We start from the raw sequence: 22,918 nt of genomic DNA, 5'->3' as shown, positions 1-22,918 counted from the left end.
GTAGAAATTGTTGATTGTATTTAATGATAGCAATACCTCACAAGGAACCGGTACGTGCATAATGAAATACTAGGTTGTTGAGCATTACCTTAGCGAAGGAGACAGTAATTAGGAGCCAGTTTTAATTAATTAACTTTAATTAGTTTATAAAATAATTAATAATTTATAATTTCATTTTATTGCTTCTATCTTTTCTTGATGTGGCCTGTGTTTTAATGAAAAAAACTCAAACATCTCTTTCGCAAACTGTCTCAGAATCCCAGACTTTGCCACCTGATGATAAGGAGAAGGTCCAGAGGGAACTCATCTAACTGTTTTGAAAAATACTAGATTAACAATACCAGGCAGATTTAGTAAAGCATGTGCAAAGAATCAGAATGACACAAAGCAGGTGCCTGTAGAGGAAAGGAGATTTAGTTACATCCAGCAGCTGAATATAGATAGGGAGGGTCTATACCACTTCGCCTAATCTATTATATTTGTCTTCACACCTATGGGAACAAAAAAATACTGCTACAGTTGTTTTCATCATCTAAAACCAAATTAGAGCCACTATCAGACAGCTATCATAATCTGCAAATCACTTTGACTGTAATGACTTAATTAACCTCTGATCACATGCCTGCATTAATCTTACACATTTTCATTTTGGTTTTAGCAGTTATAGCATAGTTTCTACATTGTTTACCTCTGCTGTGAGGTTAGAGAGGTATTCTGTAGAATGCACTGAATAAAGAAAGGAAGAAAAAAATTATTTTCCTCCAGGGAAATTTCTTAAGAATTCAGAAAAATGCCTGCCTTGCACCAAGATAAAAACAAAACCTGTCCTTTTTTCCTGAAGAAGGCAGCAGCCTGTCTTAGAGGAGCAGATAGCCCAGCCATTGGCAGATGCACTGAGGAAGCAAGGCTGTGTCTATGTTGACCCTGAGATGGCTAAGTCAGGAAGAACACATGGAAGTGCTTGAGAACAGATCTCCCAAGTCGGGAGGGTCTATAAATCCCATCTGCTCTTGCAGCTGGTGATGTGAGGGGACCCTGGGTCATCACATGTCTAACATCAGAGGACACAGCCACACAGGGAGATGGAGCTCAACACTATTTGCTGCTCTAGTCAGAGCCATGATAAAAGCTCTGAGATTCCTCCCTGACTGCTCCTTGGGGATTGCATCCAGCCCAAAATCAGGTTGTGTCCACTTAGTGAGGGAGGTTGAGTCCTTCCTCAAGCACCGGCCTATGGTCACGCTCGGTGTTCGATAAGTATGGACTAAGAAACAATGTCCTGGTTTGTGCTTTGTTTTGCACCAGGTGTTGAACATGTGGCTTTCTCATTTACTGAGTGGTCTGGTCCTTCCAGAGAGGACGCTTCCTCCTTCACAGGGAAATTCCTGACAGCCTGGGCATGTGTCACAGCCACTGCTGGACTGAGTCACTCTGCCAGCTCAGCTTGAAATAACTGTATTGCCAATATTGACAGGCATTCAGCTGGCACAAATCTATTATTGCCAGAAACTGTGTTTTTGTTAAAGCTACCTTTAAGGAATAAATATAAAAACTGCCTGTTTACCACATGAAAACCAACATTTTCTGAAACAATTAATTTATGCACTGATGTCTAGGGTTGAGTGTCATGTGACCTCTAAAATCTGATTTTCAGAGGTTCTGAGAACTCTGGTAAACCTTGTTCGCGACTTTCATTTTTTTAAATTTTGTATTCAAAGCCAAGTACTGTTCTTTAATTAGGCTTATTTATTTTCCTGGAATGATAGATAATCAATATATTTAACATAAAGCATGAAGACTAACATACCCTTGTAGTGAAAGGGGCTCAGTGTGGTGTTAAGGTCCTCCAAACTGGGAGATGTGTCGCAAGCAAAGCACTTCTAGAGCTTCGTGCAGTTGTTCCGAGTACCTTATTAATCTATTTTTTTTTAGCTGAACATGGAATATTTTGATCTTTTGTAAAAATATGTCAATCCTTTGAAGATAAAAGGTCTCGATGCCTAACACCCTGATGAAAACCAGATGACCAGTAGCAGATTTTATCTATGAAGGAAGATTTTTAGTTACTTTGGTTTGTGCTTTGGCTCTGGTTCTTGCTCCTGTTGACCTTGACATTCTCTTTTAGTAAAATTCAACATTAATAGCCAGGAGGATTGATGGTGTTTAAATACAGCAAAGATTTAAAATTTTATATCATCCAGGTAGCAAAACTGCAGACAGAATCTGTGCTTGTGCTAAGGCGTTTGACTGCAACAGATCTATGATGCTTTATACAGAGAGAGATTTGGACCCTGGGGAATGGATTTGCGAGTCTCATACAAATTACTGTCTTTAGTGTCCTAATTGATTCCATCTGTAGTTTTACACCCTTTCCTTTTTTCTTCCTCTTTCCTTTGTAGTCAGAGCTATCTTCAAACCGCAAGTGACGTGCCTGGGGGTCACAACCTGGATCCCTCTGCAAACTACAATTCCCCAAAGTTTCGCTCAAGGAATCAGAGCTATATGAGAGCAGTGAGCACGCTCAGTCAGGCCAGCTGTGTTAGTCAGGTGGGAAATTCTTGTTATAACTTTTCTTATAGGTTAATCACTGATGCCAGAGTTGTTGCTAGTGGATGATTTTAGTTTGGAGTTTTGGGGGCTTTTTTTAATTAATATCAAACTGAGGATGTGAATTGTCGAAATAATTCTGTTCTAAGGAATGTAACCGATGTTCAAAATTTCAAGAAAAATACTGAATGCTAGAAGCAAAGGAACACCACCACGCGTAATATTTTCCATTTATTTTTCATTAGAAATTTAAATACTGGTACTTTCATTTTCAGTCTATATTAAATACTTAAATGTTAAGAAGATTCAGACTGAGCATAAGGGGCACACTCCTACAATACGCATCCTCTGAAAATATCTACTCTGATTTCAGTAAATGTGGGTTGCCAGATTACGGTATAGATTGAAATAATTAAGCTCCAAAGGAGCAGTGATTCATCTCTAAACTCAATCCCTCACTCTTCTTGGGTGATAGAATAAGTCCCATCAATTATTCTATGTATGGGGACTTTGAAAAGAGACATTTTTCCACCCTGCTGGTTTTATGTTGGTTAGTTGGTACTAATTTATGTTGAAGTGAGATCTGAATCAGGCCATAAGTGCAAGCAGCCTTATGAAATATGTGCATGTTCTGTTTAGCAGAGGACTCTACATAAAATTTCCAATGTTTCTAATGTTTATTGGTCCTGACATTTCTTCACTGTGTTGCTTCATGACAGGTGGGCCCTGCCCTTCTCTCAGACATGTGTTACTTTATTTTTCTTTGACCATTTAGTGGGGCACCGAAGGGTATAGTAGCTAATTATACACAATGGTTACTCTAAAGAAAGATCTTTTTAAAGCAATTTTGCATTCACTCACATTCAATTTCTATTGCATGGCTATTCAGGCCTGGATTCAACTCATCTAACTTGAGGCTTTTAACTGAGGCAACAACCAAAGCTTCCTCTGAAGTTAATTGAGTGAAAGAGTTTCTTCCAGGACAGTGCACATCCCAAGTGGGCTGAGAGCCCTCTGGAAATGCTTGTCAGTCTCCGCTGACTGTGGAGTCAAGAGGGACTAGTCACCTGAGTAATGCCCTTCAGTCAAATTCCTTAATTTATGTGGGATAAATCTAAGCATAATCTTCTATAGTACACATCAGAATTAGAAACAGTCACTTTCCAAGCCTTTCATTATTTTTCATCGCTCCTTTGTGAAACCTGTCCCCATCATGCTCATGCCTTGATTTGGCATTACCCTTGTTTGGTTATTTTCTATTTTTAATTACACTCTGGTTTTGAGCAAGTTTCACAAGAATTACATCCTGCATTTAAAGCAAGGGCTGTTTGCTGTCACCTAACAATGCTGTAATATAGAACTATTCTAACATCTTCTGCCTCTTTGACCATGTCTGTGCATGGAGATGTTCACTGAGCTGTCCATAATGACTAATTGGTTTCAGCAATGGTTAAAATTCTTCATTCCAATATGCATTACCCGGAAAAATGTCCACGATAGATTTAATTTGCAGGTAGACTGCTCAATTGGCCAGATTAACTAAACTTGCTGGATATAGTTCCTTTCTTTTTCAGTCTTCACTAGCCAACATAATCTTGTGTCAACCACATAGTTCCTACCTCACAGTCCAGCTGTTTCCAGACCAATTAGAAATGCATTTAATAGATACTAAAAAAAGTAAATGTATTAAAATAACAAGTTCTGAACTTTGCTGTTTCCTGTTCCTTTTCCATGACACCATCATCTTCTTGTCCCATCTACATAACAGCAGTTTGTATGATTTGTGGTATTTTTAATGCCTTTTTTTTTTTTTTTGAGATCCTTCATTTTTCACTCTTGACCAAGGGTAGAGTCAAGAAAGATGCTGGGTTCCATGGTTTATATTTTTAAGTGAAGTTTTAAAACTTATTTTTCTATTGTCAATGACCTTTGAAAGAAGTGGTTAGGACTTCAAGTGTTTATGGACTACATTACCATAAATTTCCTGATCAATGATGTATGCAAAATATTTCAGAGTAAGGGGTTTTTTTAATCTTTTCGAGATTGCATTAGTCTACTTAACTTTATTAGAAGCAAATTTTATGAAGGGTAATGTAATTCCTTTCAGATGAGATTTAGTAGCCAAAATGTCTTACATGAAATTAAAATATCAGTTATTCATTATCATCAGAAGTTCCGTATGAAATTTCCATTTACTTAATCAAAATCCTAAAACATTTGAAACATTTGCACTCACTCTGTTTCCATAATGAATAATGCACTAGGAACAGTAATAATGAAAAATGCACTTAGCAGCCGTATAGAAAAAGTAGTATCAACTGGATGTGCTGTTTAGGGACACTATGAATTTAACTCGGTGTTTATACCGATTCTGATTTCTAGCACTCTCTTTTTAAAAAATTATCAGGAGGACATATCCAGGGGTCATGCATTTGCCCATCCAGTGTTAACTTCCTATCTGATTTTGGATAAACATAATTTTGAATTATTCAGGTACATTTAAAGGTAGTTAGGGATGACTTCAGAAAAAACGCTAAAACTGAGATAGGTAGAATTCAGGCACTCGTCTTCAGAACTGCAATATACAGTTCCCTACCAAGAGCTTCCCTAAGCCTGGCCAGACTGCCTAAACCCTCTTTATCATGAAAGCAACCTAAAAATACACAGTTTTGCATCGTGCCCAACTAGCAGGGCAGGGTCGGCAGGTAGATGCGGGCTCCTGCCCAAGCCCTGCGGGGAGCTGGAGGGCAGTGCTGAAACCCCCCAAGGGGCTGACCTGGTAGGTGATGCAGGTGGGCACATTTAGGATGCTCTGACAGGCAGGGTTCCTCAGCTCACGTGGTGGCAGAACTATCACACTTAAAATTATGCTGCTGAGGAAAAGGCAGCAGTAGTGGCCTTATCTCATTTTTCCACGGTACTTAAATGGCTAACCCAGTTAACCAGGGAATGAGTTTGGTTTAGGGCCCTTCTCAGCTAAAGGTGGTCAAAGCATTACTTTCTCATCTGACCACTTTTCACTCTATTTCAGACAATGGTTAATCTTTCACACGCTTCACTGGACACAACTCTAGACGCAATATTTCTCAAACCTTTCAGAAGCATCACTTCCTCTGAACTTACACACCTTCAAGTATGACATACTTCCTTGAGCACCTTTATAGTGAGAAGATAACAACCTACCACGCAGGCTAAATGCCCACATATGTAGTAACTTTGCTGATAAGTGAGGAACCCCAGCAATCCACCCTCACCTTTTGAGGATTAATATTAGTATAGCTGATTTCTGTTCTCCTATCCTGGCAGAACATGGATTTCTATCAGAGCAGAGTGAGCTTGTTGGTTACTGTTAAATCATGTATTTACAATCCTCTGAATATACCTAAAGATATTAAATGTGAAATTAATTGTATGACATGTGTGATGTACTTATTATATACATATGAACAGCTGATGTAAGTTAAAAAAATGTGAATGTGATCAGAAGGGATTACTACATTTTAACTATTTGCTAAAACAGTTCTTCATCAATGTACAGGTGTCCATTTGAGATGTTGAGGCCGTGATGATCACAAAAAAGCAAGTCAAAAATCAAATGCATTGTTGTTGTTTATTCAGATGAGTGAAGCAGAGGTTAATGGGCAATTTGAATCGGTGTGTGAATCAGTGTTTAGTGAAGTTGAAGCTCAGGCAATGGATGCCCTTGACCTCCCTGGATGTTTCCGAACAAGAAGCCACAGTTACTTGCGTGCCATTCAGGCAGGCTATTCCCAAGATGATGAATGTATACCTGCGATGGCATCTTCCAACATCACCTCAACTATCAGGTCAACCACAGGTAAGCAAATCTACACTGACCCTTCCACGGTTCTGCATGTAAAAATATGTCATCTTGTTTCGTAAAAGGATGTTTGACACTGGAAACAATTTCCCTGTCTAGTGATAATATTTGATACCAGTATTCTTAGTTTTGCAATACCGTACCTTTGTGGTTACAGCTTGGAATAAACTCCTTCTGGGGAGAATCCTGCAACCATAATGTAACAGACCTGGATTTTTGACCTCTATTTCCCATATATACAGTTATCCAGGCGCAAATATAAAAATGTGAGTGCAAATGGTATCATTTAGATATTGTTGGACATTTAGGTATTTTTATCTATCAAGTAATTGATCTTCTAAATGATATCAGTTGCACTGCTTTTAATTTAGGTCTTTAAAGTACCAAAAGAAAGAGAAGCGAGATTTTAAATATTTGGTCTGAACATTTACAGGCCATTAACTTAGCAGGGAATTAGTTACTTACTTTAAGAAAAGGTGTAACCAGTTATATCAATACACTGAATCATAAACATTATGGCAAGCTTCACACATCTGCTGTTACTCATCAGTATCCATTAGCATTCATTGTTATACCATTCACTGTTAGGATCTTTTAACGTTCTTCTGGAAACTTTCTTTTCTCTTACTACTTGCTCAGCAAAGATAATAGCTTTATTCATTTTAGAATATTAGTGTCTAGTATTGGTAGAGAAAAGATTGCACAGATGGTAGTTAAATAATTAAAATGAAATCTATAACAAATACATTTTCTTTGTTAAGTGATCCAAATTCACTTTTATGTTTCCAAATATGTTAATGTCAGTTCCTAATTATGATATTGTCCTTGCCACGTACTATGAAATTGCAGTGCAGGCTTCCTATCTACAAAAGGTTAAAAAGAGCTCAAAATGTATCATGCAAAAATACTTTTTAAATTATTTGCTTGACACATCTGTTGTATAACAGAACAGTGGGAGCTTAGGAAGGAAGTAAGCTGAGGCTGAATAACATACATTTGCATTCCAGAAGTACCATAAAATGTTATTTTATCTTAAGCATAGTATTATAATTGATATATATCACTTTGTGTAAAACAAGAAGTTGTGGCTTACAGTGCCACCTCTAGGGATGTTTCTGTCCTTTGTTTAATAGAGATGCTATCATGATATGAAATGAGATTTTATTGCTACCCCAGAGACTAATTTTCATCTTTGTCATATAGTACTGTGTGATTATTATGAAGAAATCTTCCATGGCAAAAGGCACAACTAAATATCTGTTTTGTTGTCTGACTCCAGGTACCGAATTGGAATACTTTCAGAATTACTTTGGTTACCAAGTTGATTGGTTTTAACCTAAACTGTCTTGAGTTTATATGCTAGATAAGCCCAAAATTCTCACTGAAAGGAATTTATTTTATATTCTCTAGAGAAACAAACCTGAATAATAGAATATGTTTGGGAAAATAACCAGATTAGGCAGTAAATATGTTTGCATCCCAGTGTTTTCATACTTATGAAAAATGTTTTGCATTGATTAGCAGCCTGCTGGTTAAATACTGTGGGTTTGAAAACTTTAACCTTCATTTCACACATGGCTTCTCCCTCATCTCAGAAATGATTTATCAGATAGATTTTTCTTGGCCAAATATGTAATCTTTCTGCTTTGTTGTGGTGAGGTGATATTGACACTGTGGAGAAAAAAAAAGATGATTTGAGATGTTTTCCTGAGCCAAAACTGTTTCTAAGCCTATGGACTGTATACAGGTCTGAGTGTGTTTCTTTAGTCAAAATATTATCTCTCTACCACTGAGAAAGTTTGTCCTCAACTTTTATGTAACATAAATACTCAAATTATAAATATTTATCTGATTTACAAGAAAAGTAAGGATTATGTGATTCCCTATTAATTGAAAATTTCAGTTGCCAAATAAGTTCCCATTTTTTAAAAACCCTAGGGGTAACCCTTCCATATTTCTCTCTTCAGCCCCTGTGACTTTGGAGGGACATGCTTCATTTCCTATAATTACTATAATTAAAAAAAAATAAAAATCTTACTTCTTCAGCCCTCTCTGAAAATTGTAAAAGAAGCAGTTGCCTGACATGTGAAAATGGTGTTGGCACATATTCGACATTTATATGGGCTTCATTCAAATAAATGTCAAAAAGGTCAAAGTTTCACATCAGTCTTCAGTTCCAATTCAGTCTTTTGAATTCTTAGGAAAATTGCATTACATTAAGTCCTTCTTTCTTATGATGTAACAAGCTCTTCTTCGCAAAGAAACTAAAGCAATTTCTTAGAAAATTAACAGCCATTGCAATTTAATTATTACTTGAAATTTTACTGATATAGGTCATGACTGCCTCTTATCAATGTTGTAAAGCAATTAAATCATAACACATAGGCTTAGCTAAAAATTAATTCATGTAACTAAAAATGTAAATCTAAAATAAAAAATGTAATATTTGATCTATGAATTCAATTACAGAAGTATGGAATATATATTTACAGCATGCAGTTTCCTAAAATGTTCCTAGATGCATTAACAGCTTTCAGAAGGTAGGAAGGTTGCAATGATAATGAATATTAAGTGGGACATCATTAATGGACTCTGTTACCAGGGTTTTCTAATAGCTGGAAAATGAACTACCAGTAACTCGGTCTTCTTAAATGTACACAACTTTACACAGAAAGCCCAATGGTTCATTGGTAATATCTATGGTACTAATGACATAATAATAACAACATAATAACCTTTGCACAGACCCCCGTAGTTTAATTATTTGTGGAACCAGGCTTCTCCACCTCTGATGGAGACTGTGTGACAAGACATAGGGCACTACCTGTTGCTCCAGGTGTAAATGAATGAGACAAGTGACCATGCAGAGGAGGCAGCCAGCATTGCCGGCACACTGTAAGCTAGACCTGGACTCTGTGTGACCCCTGCTAAAACTCATATTTCATTATATTTAGGGCATTTCTAGCCATCCCTTTGTGTTTTGTAAAGAGATAATGACCCCAGTACAAAATACTTCATGTTAAAAGCCCTGAATGACAGCTTATGCTTTCCGACTATGAACTGTATCCAGTTGCAGCTGTCAGATGCACAGCTGAGAAAATACAGCTCCAGCTGCTGCTGCCTCCCACCTCGTCCCTCCATCCCAGACAACATGTAATTTCCTGAATGGGAAGCCACAGAGTACAGTAGTCATCCTAACTACTACTGCTGTACATCTTTGCTACTCTTACAAGCAATGCTTCATTTTTCAGGAAAGAGTTCATAAAATCTGGGTCACTTTTCTAGGTAGCACCAGCTCGGTTCCCTATTGTATATCTGCATGTATATAGGCTCCGCTGTCAGCTTGGAAGGCTTCGTCCTGGTAACGTCTGGGTAGTGTAGCAGAGCGCTGTGGGGAGGTACGCAAGCTACCAGAGGTATCGGAGCTGTGCCACCAGCAGCTCAGTGCGTGGTGAGCCCTGGCTGTATAGTCCCGTTGGGAAACAGAGTGCAGTAGTCTGGGAGCAGTGCCACCGTAACACACTATCCCACCTGCAGTACTTACGTTGTCTTACTGAAAAGTAATTCAAATACACTGGATTGTGCAATGGAAACATAACCAACGAGCAGGTCTTGAAGGTCTTAACTGCTCTCTGGTTGTTCCCCCTTTGCCTGAGGTGGTCAGCTTATTTTTCTTACATGTCCTGTATGTGGAGACAGACCTGTATATGACTGACTTCATACATTATAGAGTATTTCAGGATGTTTCCTCACAGTTTTTTCTCCTGATGTTGTTTTACTTTGCTGTGAATGCAGAAATACTGAGTCGCAATCATGCTGGAGGTAGCAGGTGGGACGGACTGATGTGAAGCAGAAGAATGTGTTAAAATCCCTCCTCTGAGGCAGAGAGCAATTTGGTATTTGCATCTTTGGCCGCCCAGGATATCCTGAACACCAGGTCATTATGTGTTCAGATGTGGGGCGCGCATTCAGTTTCTCCTGATGGCGTTATTATACATTCTGTAAAACATTTTCATCTTTACTGAGGGAGACACTGCCACTCTAGTCCACTGCTCAGGACACTCACCCATCAGGTGGGATATCTGCTCAGTAAATATTGCTTTTATATGCAAATTGAAACATCTAAGAAAGAAAAGACTAAATATCCTATGAGGAAGAACCGAAGCACTCCAGTCAGAGGTACAAAATCCTTCTCCAGCAACAAGCACTGAAGGAGTAGCCTCAGTTAAGTTCTTCAGCTTTTAGGCTGATGAATAAAAGGGAGCATCATCTCCAGTTTCTTAAAACTACTTCACATTTTCCTCTAACCCCAAGTTATTTGGCTACAAGTGTATTTTTTGATGAGTGGATTAATGAAAAAAAAAAAATCCACCTAGCTATGGACTTCAGCACAATGGGCATTGGGTCACGGGACATAAAGACATCCTGGATTTCTGTCCTGTGTTAAGTGTCAGTCCAAGATCACTTGTCCCACTTCAGGGATTTCCAGCTGATCTTGAGAGAAACTTGGTGTGAAGCACTACTGATTCCAGGGGATATAGTTACTAGCCTTAAGTGGCCAGTATACTGCATTACAATAACTTAATTTTTCTAGAAAACGTAGCATACTGCAATCCTGTCAGATCAATTGTGTATGCACCTCTTTTTATCTGCTTCATAGTAGGTAGCTCTACTAAGCTTGTGCTTACCAAAGAGTCTACTGAAAAAGATGAGAAGTAAGGAACTGTCTTTTGTCCATTTTACTTTTCTCAGCCAGAAGGTCTCTGCTTGGCAATGAGTAAACTTCAGAGAATTCCACGTTTACTGAACTATTGAGGGCTAATTCCAAAACCAATTAATTCAAACAAGGTCACATTGCATGAGGGAGTTTTCAGTCACAGCTCATATGATTACTCAGAATGCCCGAGGAATTGCAGGTTTCCTTTCTCCTGACTTAAAGCTATTTTCAGCTTTCCATTTTTGAAATAAAGGGCTGCATAGGGTGAATTTTTAGAGCACGTGTTTGATATTCATCCACAAAACTCTCATTGGCAGGAAATAGATTGCATGGTCATGTACCTACAAACATAAAGGCATAAGAATATGATATTGCATTGAGAAGTTGTACTGTTCCATAGCACAGCTATCCCTGCAGACCCAAAAAGGACTGATTCTCTGGTTGCTATCTGAACACTAGTGATGGTAGTTATTCTTTTGTGGGTTGTTTTTATTTTTTGAAAGATATGAGGATACCAACAGAGGCAAAAGTTTTATTCATGGTGCTACTACATATGGAGCTAGCGGAGTTCAGTGAAGGGTCATTAAGAAGACGAAGGGTCTCGAGCATGTCTCCCATGAGGAAAGGATAAGAGAGCTGGGACTGTTCAGCCTGGAGAAGAGTAGGCTCAGAGGGGATTTTATAAATGTATATAAATTTAAAAATTGGAAAAACACATTCCTTAGTTCCTAAAAGAAAAATGCTTTATGATCAATAAATGTGTAATTTTCTTTTGTTTTCTCAAGAATGAGATAATTCATCCAGGTGGCTGCTTGGATGTTCATAATGCAATGCACTATGGCTAGGAAAACCAGCCAAATGGAGGAAAACATATTCATGAAGTAACATCTCCACAATTTCTGTTTTCTCTGTAGAAATAAATGCTGAGTCTTAGAGGTTTTTACTGGTATCCATTGCTAAGTAACAGGTAGAGGCAGTATCCACAACAGGTATGTTTAAAACCACAAAACCTGAAGTCCAAATAAGATATAGAGGGCTGTTTTCTCAATTACAATTTGCCTATTGACTTTGTTTAATTGCTGTTGGGGCTCCATGGAATTATCTGGCACTCTAATTCTCTGCAGGAAGTATACTATATATCTGTGGGAGCACTTGGGGATCCTGAGTTAATACTTTGATGCTATGCCAGCTTGTGTGCTTATACTGAGGGAATAAATCTTAGCCTAACAAACGGTGAGCCCAGTTCTACACTTGGATACGCACACATCACTTTCATTGCTCTGGGTATATGTGGGGGGAATAATTAGTCTTTAATTCTTTTAAATATATTGAAGTTCTGCTGCTATGCTGACACTGCTGTTTCATAGCAGCTCTACGTGATGGAAGTGGCCCAGGCAGTCGCTGGGATGAAGGTGACACGAGCCGTTTGGTTTGAGGAGTTCAACAGGGGATGGCCAAGAGGCCATTGCAACTGTTCATAACTGGGATTCCCTGAGATGGAGTAAGGCTGTGCTGATGAGGGCTGCCTGGCCGTGTGGCCTCTTCAGACTGATGAGGCGTGACAACAGTTGGAGCAGTAGCCAGGAGCTTTTCATAATTCTCATTCTCCTTGGTACAGATGATCTGCAGAGGCAGAGATAAAAAATGAAGTAGCTGCCTTCCATCTATGGTTAATTTTAAAAATGTGTAATGAGTGTTTCTCCCTTGCTCCTGCTGTTCTGTGCTTGACATAATTCCTCCATAACCTATTAGATTTGCCAGACAGCTGGTTCCTTTTTTTTATTAAAAAGTGCACCCCTGCTTCCTTCCCTGGCAGAATTTGGCTTCAAAGCTTTTATATGGGATCAGTTTTCGCAGAGCTTTCTCAGCTTCATTTTCTGTTATAGGGAAGGAAAAAAAAAAAAGGATAAGAAAAAAAATCATGCAAGGAAGGTGATTCCCTGCTCAGGTGTTTGAAGCCTTCCTGAGATGATAGAAGCTAACAGTGGCAGAGGTAAATCTCAGCCCAGCTATTCACCTTGAGGTTGCCAGAAGGTTTTGTCCTCAGGTGGGTCTGTGCAGCTGTGGGAAGCTCACTGGACGGGGGAACCTGGAAGCACCAGTTCACAATGCTTCCTTATACTTGTAGTGAAAAAGAAGGCAGGACCCCTCTCCTGCCAGTGCTTCTCCTTCTGTGTTCCTCAGTGAATTTAAAAAAAACCACTGAGGAGTCTTCTCAGAAGCTCTGCATGAATTCAGTCCTGGATTTTGTTGAAGGCATATGTGTCAGGAGCCATAATGATGCTGCGTGCACTGGAACTGCAATGGTTGCTCTGCTGGGTACAAAGATATCCTTTTCACTGCATTCCGACACTAATTTTTACCAGCTCATGTAATATTTCATCCATCAGGGCCTCAGCCCATCAATTAATGTAACTAAGCATAACTGTCTTGAAACTGACCCAGTTTTGCTTGCTGACCAACTGGCCCTTAGCTTTGTTACACTTTCAGTGCAGCAGGGCCGAGCTGTGTTCTGCTCTAGCTTCTTTACAATAAAAAAATTCTTCCGAAAAAATGTGTGTGCAGCCACAGAGGAATTCCTCTCCTGTGGGTCCTGGGAAAGGCACAAGGACCAGTAGAGGGTATGTGTGAAGAAAGAAAGCTTCATTCCAAATTAACAATAAACTCCTTTATGGCAAGTCAAGTCTTGTTTCCTTAGGGACCCTTCCACTTTTAGAATGTACGTTGGATAGTAAAGCTATTTCCAAAAGTGTATTATCAGGCATTTCAGGAGGCAAGTTCAGGTGCTTTCACTACCCTTCTGCCTCATGGAGAGGACATTTTGATTCATGCTTGCCATTTACAAATGTACTTCTCCCGACGGACATTATTTCTAACTTGCAAAATTGCCTTTTCCAGGAGAACAGAATACTAGTGGACAGTTGGCACCCAAATCCTTCCCAATAACAGAGGCATCTGAAGGTAGAGACAAAGCAAGTTCTTCATTATTTAAATAAAGCCATATCTATGTTTCAGTGGAGTGGCACAGAAGTAGGAGAAAAACTTTTATAGTTACCTTTAGTTTACTTCCAGCAACTTCAGTTTTATTAATATAAAAATCCTCTTGGGATGCTTGCACATCTCTGCCGACCTCTCAGCAACTCCCATCCTCTATTTTCACTTCCCTGAAATGGAGTTTCATCAAGAAAAGCTTATATTTAAGTCTCCATTTCTGTGTCAGGAATTTTATTCAGGCTCAGATGTACCCTAGAAGGGCAATTGGTAAACCTGATACTTAAAACATACTTGAAAGTTTTTCTCCAGAGGACCAGAGAAAATAAAGGCAATAAAATTGGTGACATTCCTAGGGCATAACCAGATAGAATTAGCCTTTGGCCAGACAGGTTAGTTGAATAGTGTGTGGTGTTCCTCCAGATCAAGTCATCTACACGTAGCTGCTTTCATGCAAAGTAGTTGTCTAAGTTCCCATGACAATAAATTCAGATTACTTCAAAGATAATTGGCTGGTACCATTTGAGATGTCATAGAATCATAGAATGGTTAGAGTTGGAAGGCACCTTAAAGATCGTCTAGTTCCAACCCTTTCCACTAGATCAGGTTGCTCAAAGCCCCATCCAACCTGGCTTTAAACACCTCCAGGATTGGGGCATTGACAACTTCTCTTGGCAGCCTGTTCCAGTGTCTCGCCACCCTCAAAGTAAAGGATTTCTTCCTAATATGTATTCTAAATCTACCCTCTTTCAGTTTAAAACCATTGGCCCGTATCCACATGGGACCTACGAGAGAATTGCAGATGTAGGCTAGATAGGGGGACCTAGGACCTCTGAAACAGTGTTAGGTACCTTTTTAGCTGCCATGTTTAGCTGAGTTTGACTCAGACTGAATACAGTGTATGGATCCTATTGTGCACCAACAGAGAGTCAACAAACCCCTACCTACACTGAGGTGTCTTACAGTCCCCTAATAGCACCCTGATACTTACCAACAAACTCTGTGCTCACTGTAAGGCCAAGGTTTAGTCGCAGTATATAGGCCATTAAAATATACACACTGGGAACACAGAGCAATCCAAGTAGCTCGTTATTACTCCTTAAGGGCAACTAGAGGACATCCAAACAGGGTTAAGGAAGATATTGAGTTTGAAGGGAGTAACCTATCACTTGGCTTTCTGAGGCTGAGGACAGAATATCAAGGACATACCAGTGAGTCATGATTTTTATATGCATTACTTTACCTTTTGGGATAGTTCTGTGTCCAGAAAAATACATACATTTCCTCTCTTTGTCTCCTTCCCCCAATGGAAAAAAACATAAAAATTTCAGTCAAAAAAATTCATCTCACCTATTACATATATCTAAAATGTAGCTGTCAAAGGCAGTCACATTAACGTCCTATAATAGTCAATGAAATGTGATTTATCTCCTTTAGGATTGGTATCTGTTATGAAAGAACTTATCCTCTGGACGTCCCTATTTCTTTCTGTTGTCTATAAAAATAGCCTACAACGATAGCATAGTATAGCTAGCTAACCTATAAATCTGAGGTAAAAGTCAGGCCTATTTTAGTTGCATTATAGGATGAAACCAAAGATTAAATCCTGGTCCCGCTGAAAACAAGGATGACTGAGAGAGCTGTGGTCTGACTTACAGGCTTGAGAGCTCAAAACCCGCATGCATCATTTGCTGCACCTAAATAGAGGGCTGGCAGCCTGCAAGTACCTTCCTGAGCACTGGTTTTGACACCAATACTCCATCTGCATCTTGGGTAAAAAGATTTCTTGATTTGACTGTTGCCTATATTGTTACCAATCTCAAAAGTGCACTCTGAGTTTACGTCCAGACTTGTAGCTCTCTGTGGATTAGAACAATGATTTAAAGGTATTAAATTATCTTTAATTAAAATGTTTTGTAATCACTTAAATTCTTTGATGTAGGACCATTATCATAATGCACTGTTAAAATTATTCTACTGTGCAACACTTCCTTAAGTGATCAAATTGTTTGTCTCATCCTATTCAGTTTAGAATTCTTTACTGTAAGTTAAAGAAAATCACGAGTTGCACATAGTTACTGTAAGAATGAGAATAGAAAATATAAAAACAAAACCAACGATAAGCTTACATAATATGTCTGAGTGGGTTTAGGAAGCTGATGGAAATTATTTTACTTGAGCAATAAGGGTACCTGGGAATTCAAAAAGAGATTTTTTGTTTGTTTGTTTTTTAGGTACAGAATTACAGCAGTATTGGTTTGATTCTACTGAAAAACATTTTCAAATTTTCTGTTTTATTTCAGTGTGAAAAGAGTAGCCCAATAAGAGTGACTCTTAGCTTTTGGAGCTCTTTTTCTCTTTGTCACTTGCTGTTTTGATGATGTGACAAATGCAATCTGTATTCCTGAAAAGCTGCACATACAATCTGTAAATGGAGTATAGTTAAAGGTACATTTTTCCTTCCTGCAACTGAAAAACAGATTTTTTTTATTTTTTTTTTACTGCAACTTCAGTGTTTTGGAGGCACATAGGAACTGTTGAGAAGAGCAAAACAGCTGTCAGCACTTTGCTTTGCCGTCTACAGGATGCTGGTTAGGCTATAATTTCTTGCTAATGAACAGATCTAAAATAGAACCCTTTGTAACTAGTCCATCAGCAATCCATGAGGTTTGTGTTGCCCACATCTCTTTTAACTTTGGCAAAGGCTTACAGCTTCTGACCTTGATGTCTTGTCTGATTTGCATTTCTGTTTTGAGACTAACATTAATTACACTGTCAAAACAGATTTTATCGTTTACGTAACATGGGCTGCCTACAGACCTAAGTTTCCTCAATATGGAGGTAACGACTTACGCACTGAATGACTTGATTACAGTAATTCCTTTTATACTGTTCTCCTCCTGGGAGATTGTAGTGTGTACTTAGACTCCAGCTTTTTTCCAAATTTAGTGGTCACATTTCCACTTAATTGTTAGTTTCCTGTACAAAATCAGATAGAGGTACATAACTTAAGCATAAAAGGATCTACTCTGAATATTGAGTATAACCTGATGTGCACACAGGTTTTAAAAAAAATAAAATCAACTCATGCAGTAATTTTTACTTACCCCAGTAAATTCTGATTGAGGTTACATGGCATGCTAATGATTTCAGTCTTTTTTCTCAAGTGCTATATAGGTCCTGTTTAGCAGAGAGATGTCAAAAACAGATGCTGCTTAACAAATAGCATTTTGTACGGGATTCATATGACATCTATGTCTCAGTGACATGTGATTTTGAACAGCTCTTTAAAAAAGTCATATATAAGAAGCACAAATCTTGCCGATGTGAATAATATGTTATGATAATGGTCCAGACCCTGAGTTTACATGAATTGGTCTGATTCCACTAACTTCAACATCAACAACTTCAGTGGGATTAACAGCATGGTCTAGCCCAGTGCCTAAAACTGTGCAATCAATTTAAAACTACAGAAACAGGAAGGGGTTGCTTTTAATACATCTGTGGAGCTACAAAGGGACCCGGGGCCAAACTATTACTAGCTGCTATATAGTAGCTCCAGCAGAAGGGATCAAGGATCAGGAAATTAGGATTCAGTCATTAATGCAGGCAAATTCCACACAGGCTTGCTTTAAGAGCCGGCTCGTGGGGAATGTGGAGCAGAGGAGATGAAGCTCCCACCCTTCCAATGAACGCAGGTAATGGAAGGCAGGAGAGGTCATGTCCCAATGCATACCAAAGTCCTACCAGTGCTATCACAGGGACAGAGCATTTGGCTGGAGTTTATCTCACCCCTTTAGACATTTTTAAATTACATGTCCTGATCTGAGTTGGTTGTCCTCGATTCCCTTTATGGTTGATGGATAAAAGTAGGCACCTGCACAGGATGATTCATTTCCTGGTAAAATAAGCATCTAAGATGGGTGAGAATTGCCCCCAGAATTGCTTATTTTTCTCCCAGTAATTCTAAAAGAGATCAGACAACTAAATTAGACTTGGATGACTGTTTTGTAAGTGACTAATGTGAGGTGAGATGGATTCCCATTTATAGTTCTCAAATACTGACTATGTCTTGAAGATACGGCATAATTCATTGTTACTAAAAGACCCTACTTAAAAAACTAGTGCAGGATAAATGCAGCATTTTGCCCCCATGGACTATGGCAACATGAGACCATCAATTAACATCTGACTTTAGGGTGTGACAAATATCCAGGTTTACCTAAACTTAATACATGCAAAATGACCCATCAAGAAAAAAGGTTAGAAAGTTATAGATACCTACCACTCAGACAATGCTTTGGGTTATGTAGTCTAAATAAAATGCAGACCAACATATAAAATGTGCTGATAAAACTCATCTGGGTGTAAGCAGTCTTTCCAAGAAAATATCACAAAAATATCGCTGAATATATCAGCTGTTTTGTTCTGCTTAATCTGGAAAGCCAGAAACAGGGTTTAGCCATGGTTTTGGCAGTGTTATATTGATGGTTGGACTCGATGATCTTCAAGGTCCCTTCCAACCTAGACGATTCTATGATTCTTTTCATGGATATCCAAGCTCAAACAGACTCTCTGTCTACTGAGAAACTGCTAGGTCCCTTTACTGGCTAGGATTCACTGGGGGGGCGCTGAATGAGAAAAGGGAAGAAGCAGGAAGCTAGGTTAATAACTAAAGTAGCTCGCTGATTATGTTTGAGGGAAATTTATCTGAGATTCAATTAAAAGAATTAATTTATTTAAAAATAAAATTCTCTCTTGAAGTTCAAGCACAGTATGGCATTGGTAAATTTTAATGACTGTTTTTTGCAAGGTTTTAATATCCTTACAGTTCAAAATACCACTTTTGTTACCTTACAAATAGAGAAACTCTTGAACATGGAAAGCCCTCAGAAATGACCGGGCCTTTCACCAGCAGAGCAGCAAGCAAAAGTGTGGACCTATGCAGGGAGCAGCAAAGAAAAGGGCTGGAGGATTCCACACTGTATGAGAATGTGATGTGTCTTCCTCACCTGCCCTACACTCATACACAGCTGATGTTTCAATTTAAGTGCAAAGTGGGTGTGTTTGAGAACTATTTTGAAGGCCTCTGTATCAGGAATAGTGTGGTGAGCAGGATTAGAGAAGTGATCATCCCCCTGTACTCAGCACTGCTGAGGTCCCACCTCGAGTACTGTGTTCAGTTTTGGGTCCTCACTGCAAGAAAGACGTTCAGGTGCTGGAGCATGTCCAGAGGCTGGGGAGGGGGCTGGAGCACAAGTCTTATGAGGAGCAGCTGAGGGAACTGGAGTGGTTTAGCCTGGAGAAGAGGAGGCTGAGGGGAGACCTTATCGCTCTCTACAACTACCTGAAAGGAGGTTGTAGCGAGGTGGGGGTCGATCTCTTCTAACAAGTAACAAGCGATAGGACAAGAGGAAATGGCCTCAAGTTGCAACAGGGGAGTTTAGATTGGATATTAGGAAAAAGTTCTTCACAGAAAGGATTGTCAAGTATTGGAACAGGCTGTCCAGGGAAGGGTTTGAGTCACCATCCCTCGAGGTATTTAAAAGACATGTAGCTGTGGTGCTAAGGGTGGTGCTTAGTGAACTTGGCAGTGCTAGGTTAGTGGTTGGACTCAATCTTAAAGGTCTTTTCCAACATAATTGATTCTATGACTTGCATTTACATTCCATTAGCACTACCTGGCATCAGGTAATGGAGCAAAACATTTTTTTCTCTGCAGAACCTGAGCACATACTGCTCCAGCATTGAGAAGAGAAAGCAGACCCCACATCACCGGTGTAGGTCTTTGAGGTGGCCACTGATGCACACATCGAAAACAGCAGACTTGAATCCAAACAGACCAATTTACCTTAACCTTTCCCCCTCATTCTAGCTGATGACTTTTTCTTAATTACGTAGCCAGAGGCCGCACATGTCAAAACTAAGCATTTCTAAATCATCTTGTTATGACTGAACTTTAAAGGTATTACTGATCCAAGAAGGAAAGCCCTTTCTAACATTTCAGAATTTGACTTTATGAAAAGCCAGATTTGCTTTGTAAAAATTAAACTGGCCTGTTTGACACAACAGTCTTTGTTTAATGGTCTTTTAAGGGTCTTTGTTTGGCATTGGAGACTAGTGTATAAAGGAAGTTGACAATAGGCATATATAAAAAGATGTGTCCCAACTTCCTCTCTTAAATAGGGACTTGTATTCTTATTTTTGACATCCATGGCTTGTAGCAAAATCATCAAAGAGTCCATTCTTTTTGTGGGAAATAAACTCTTTTTAGTAGCTGAGATTTTTTTTTTTTTTTTTCAAAAGTCCCCTTTGATTTCTTAACGTTTTTTTAATGTTCATCATTCTTTGTTTTGAGAAGTTACTGTTATGCATCCGTACATACATTTTTATTTTAAGAGTACCTCCGAGGTCCTGATGACTATGATGGAGCATAGTGAAGAGATTTCAGGGCATTTCAAGGACAGCCATTTTGGCTGGGGATGTAAAAACCTTCGTCTAGAACAGTATTCATGACGGTCAAAAGACTATACCAATAACTGAGTACTCTTTTTGTATAGGTTTAGATTTAACTGTGGCCTTTTATTATGAGAAGATCTCTTTTTCTTCTTCTGAAATGATGTCAGGGTTAGCATTCACCTTCCCTGTGCAAAGGAGAGGATCTAGCGTCAGCCTGGGAGTTTGCACCGTGTTTCTCTCAGTGCTGTGGTTCCTCAGAGAAGCCCCATCTGCCTGCAGTAACGTGCCCTGGGGAGCTCTGCCTCCAGGGCAACCCCATACTCCCTGAAGAGTAATTATCCTCCTTCTGAATAAACCTCCTTACAAAACAGCAAACCCAGTTTACTCCTGCCGTGTGTCATAAGGGACAACCGTTTCCTTTAATTGATGGTGCTTTCATGTAAATTCATCATCCAGTTAACTTTGTGATCTCAGCCTAAATAATGTTATTTTGACTAAGTGCTTAGTGGTTATATTGATTTGTAAAAACCCCTCAGGTGACTCTATCTTGCAAATGGACCAACAGCAGTGATTTATTAAAAGGCTGTCTTTTGAAAGGTGTTCTGAATGTCACCTACGGCCACTGATATTTCATCAAATATATCACATCTCTCCTTCTGCCTTTTGTCTGTGAATCTCTATGGATAACCTGAAGGTATATCTAAATTGAATTATTTTAGTAATTTTATTTCCAATACGAACTGTGTTGGCACTGAAATATGGGCAGAGTAACTGACTTATTTCTATGGCTGTAGCAACAGTAACCTTAAGCAAGTTTCGTCAAATGCAGTGTAGATTAAGAGGGATATTCTGCTTTCAGGGATATCAATTAAATAAAATAAAAAAAAATAATCCTGTTACTTATGAATTATCGGGAAACTTTCCTTGGATTTCTATTGTATGTGTTGAAACCGTTAAATTGCCAGTTCTCCCATGCTGAGCCTGTCTTCTTGGTTACTCTGCAGTATTGCCATAATGCCTGATACTCTGGTTCTGACTGGTGCTTCCCGGCCGGGATCACAAAGCACATAAGAGAAATTAATGTGGTTTACAGAACAGGTCACTTGTAGCCATCTCTGTGCCAAATTCATCACCGATAGGCAATCTTGTATATGTGAGGGTCATCTGGCAGTTAAAGTATCAAATGTAAGTCATGTGTTAGGAGGAGATAACTGGAGCTGGCATAAATGGGCGCTGCAGTCTTTACATAAAGGCAATGATCCAAACAAAAATAAATTGACACATTACACTTTCTCCTGCCTGAGTGACAAATTAATGCATGTTATGCTGCATTGCTACCTGCTCCTTTCTCCTAAACAATTTATACCTGGTTTTCATCGTTGTTTAGGCTAGCCCACTATGGAGCAGCACAGAACTGTTTTGTTTTCTCTACATGTCTCTAATAACGTCCTTCCTTAAAGGAAAATCCAGTGGAGCTGATTGCACATTTTTATGTTGAAGTGGGGCAAGTACCTTAACAGTTAATGCTTTGATTCAGATGGAAGTCTGAAATACCTGCATAGTTTAGAATTAGAACAGTTTTTTACCATTTTTATCATTTTTGGTTGATAATCATAAGCTAACAGATGGGGATAGACTGTATCTTATGAGCTCCAAAAAATATTTTTCCTTCTTTATTAAAAAAGGCAAAGAATAAATTCAGCTTTCTATATTAAGATAGCCTTTGAATACAACTGGAAGGAAAAAATTAATTTCTTTTTCATAATTCTTTCTGTGTTTAGTTTAAACACTAAAAAGATATATTTACCTCTTGTGCCATCTACTTTCTTTTGCTTTGCATTTCAGAGCAGCTATAGATTTTGCAAATTGATTAACAGCATGGCAAAAGACTGTGGCTTTTACTTTGCTTGAGCCTCATTGCTCAGCAGCAGGTTTGGTGAGAGAAGTACCAGGAGCGCCCAGCATACACGCACCAAAACTACTCAGAAAACAAAAGAAATCAGAAACCTGTGGTCATCTTCTGTGAGCCACAGAAACAACAGAAGATTACCCAGGATTGATGTTTTATATGTCAAAAAATGAAGCGTGTCTCTGCTTCGGCTAAAGTCCACAATTTAAGTCAGTCTAAAGTCGCACTGCAACAGCTCTACCTTCCTGGTGCTCTGCTTTCGCATGCCCCGATCCTCTTGCTCTGTTCATCCCCGGCCTCTGTGCCGGCTCTGACACCCAGCTTGTCCTGCTGTCACTGAAGACAAGGATCCTCCATCCCAGTCTTCTTTTTCCCAGTTCAGATCCCAGCACCAGTGCCCTGGATGGAGTTACTTGGGCAGTCGTTGGCCAGTGCTCAGTTCCCCAGGGCTGCG

At 39.1% G+C, this 22,918-nt stretch overlaps 1 protein-coding gene across 1 annotated transcript in view; it reads left to right on the top strand.

The window, feature by feature from the left end:
• DLGAP2 (discs, large (Drosophila) homolog-associated protein 2) overlaps positions 1–22,918 on the top strand; it is a 101,946-nt gene that overhangs the window by 44,181 nt on the left and 34,847 nt on the right. The window contains exons 4-5 of the mRNA XM_009880529.1: positions 2,400–2,547; positions 6,166–6,385. Of these exons, the coding sequence (XP_009878831.1) occupies positions 2,400–2,547; positions 6,166–6,385 (368 nt within the window). The remainder of the gene's footprint in view (positions 1–2,399; positions 2,548–6,165; positions 6,386–22,918) is intronic.

Source organism: Charadrius vociferus, unplaced genomic scaffold (genome assembly GCF_000708025.1).
Source record: "Charadrius vociferus isolate BGI_N301 unplaced genomic scaffold, ASM70802v2 scaffold123, whole genome shotgun sequence".
NCBI classification, from domain to species: Eukaryota; Metazoa; Chordata; class Aves; order Charadriiformes; family Charadriidae; genus Charadrius; species Charadrius vociferus.
The sequence above is the reverse complement of the archived record's forward strand: the minus strand, read 5'-3'. Positions and strand labels throughout refer to the sequence as shown.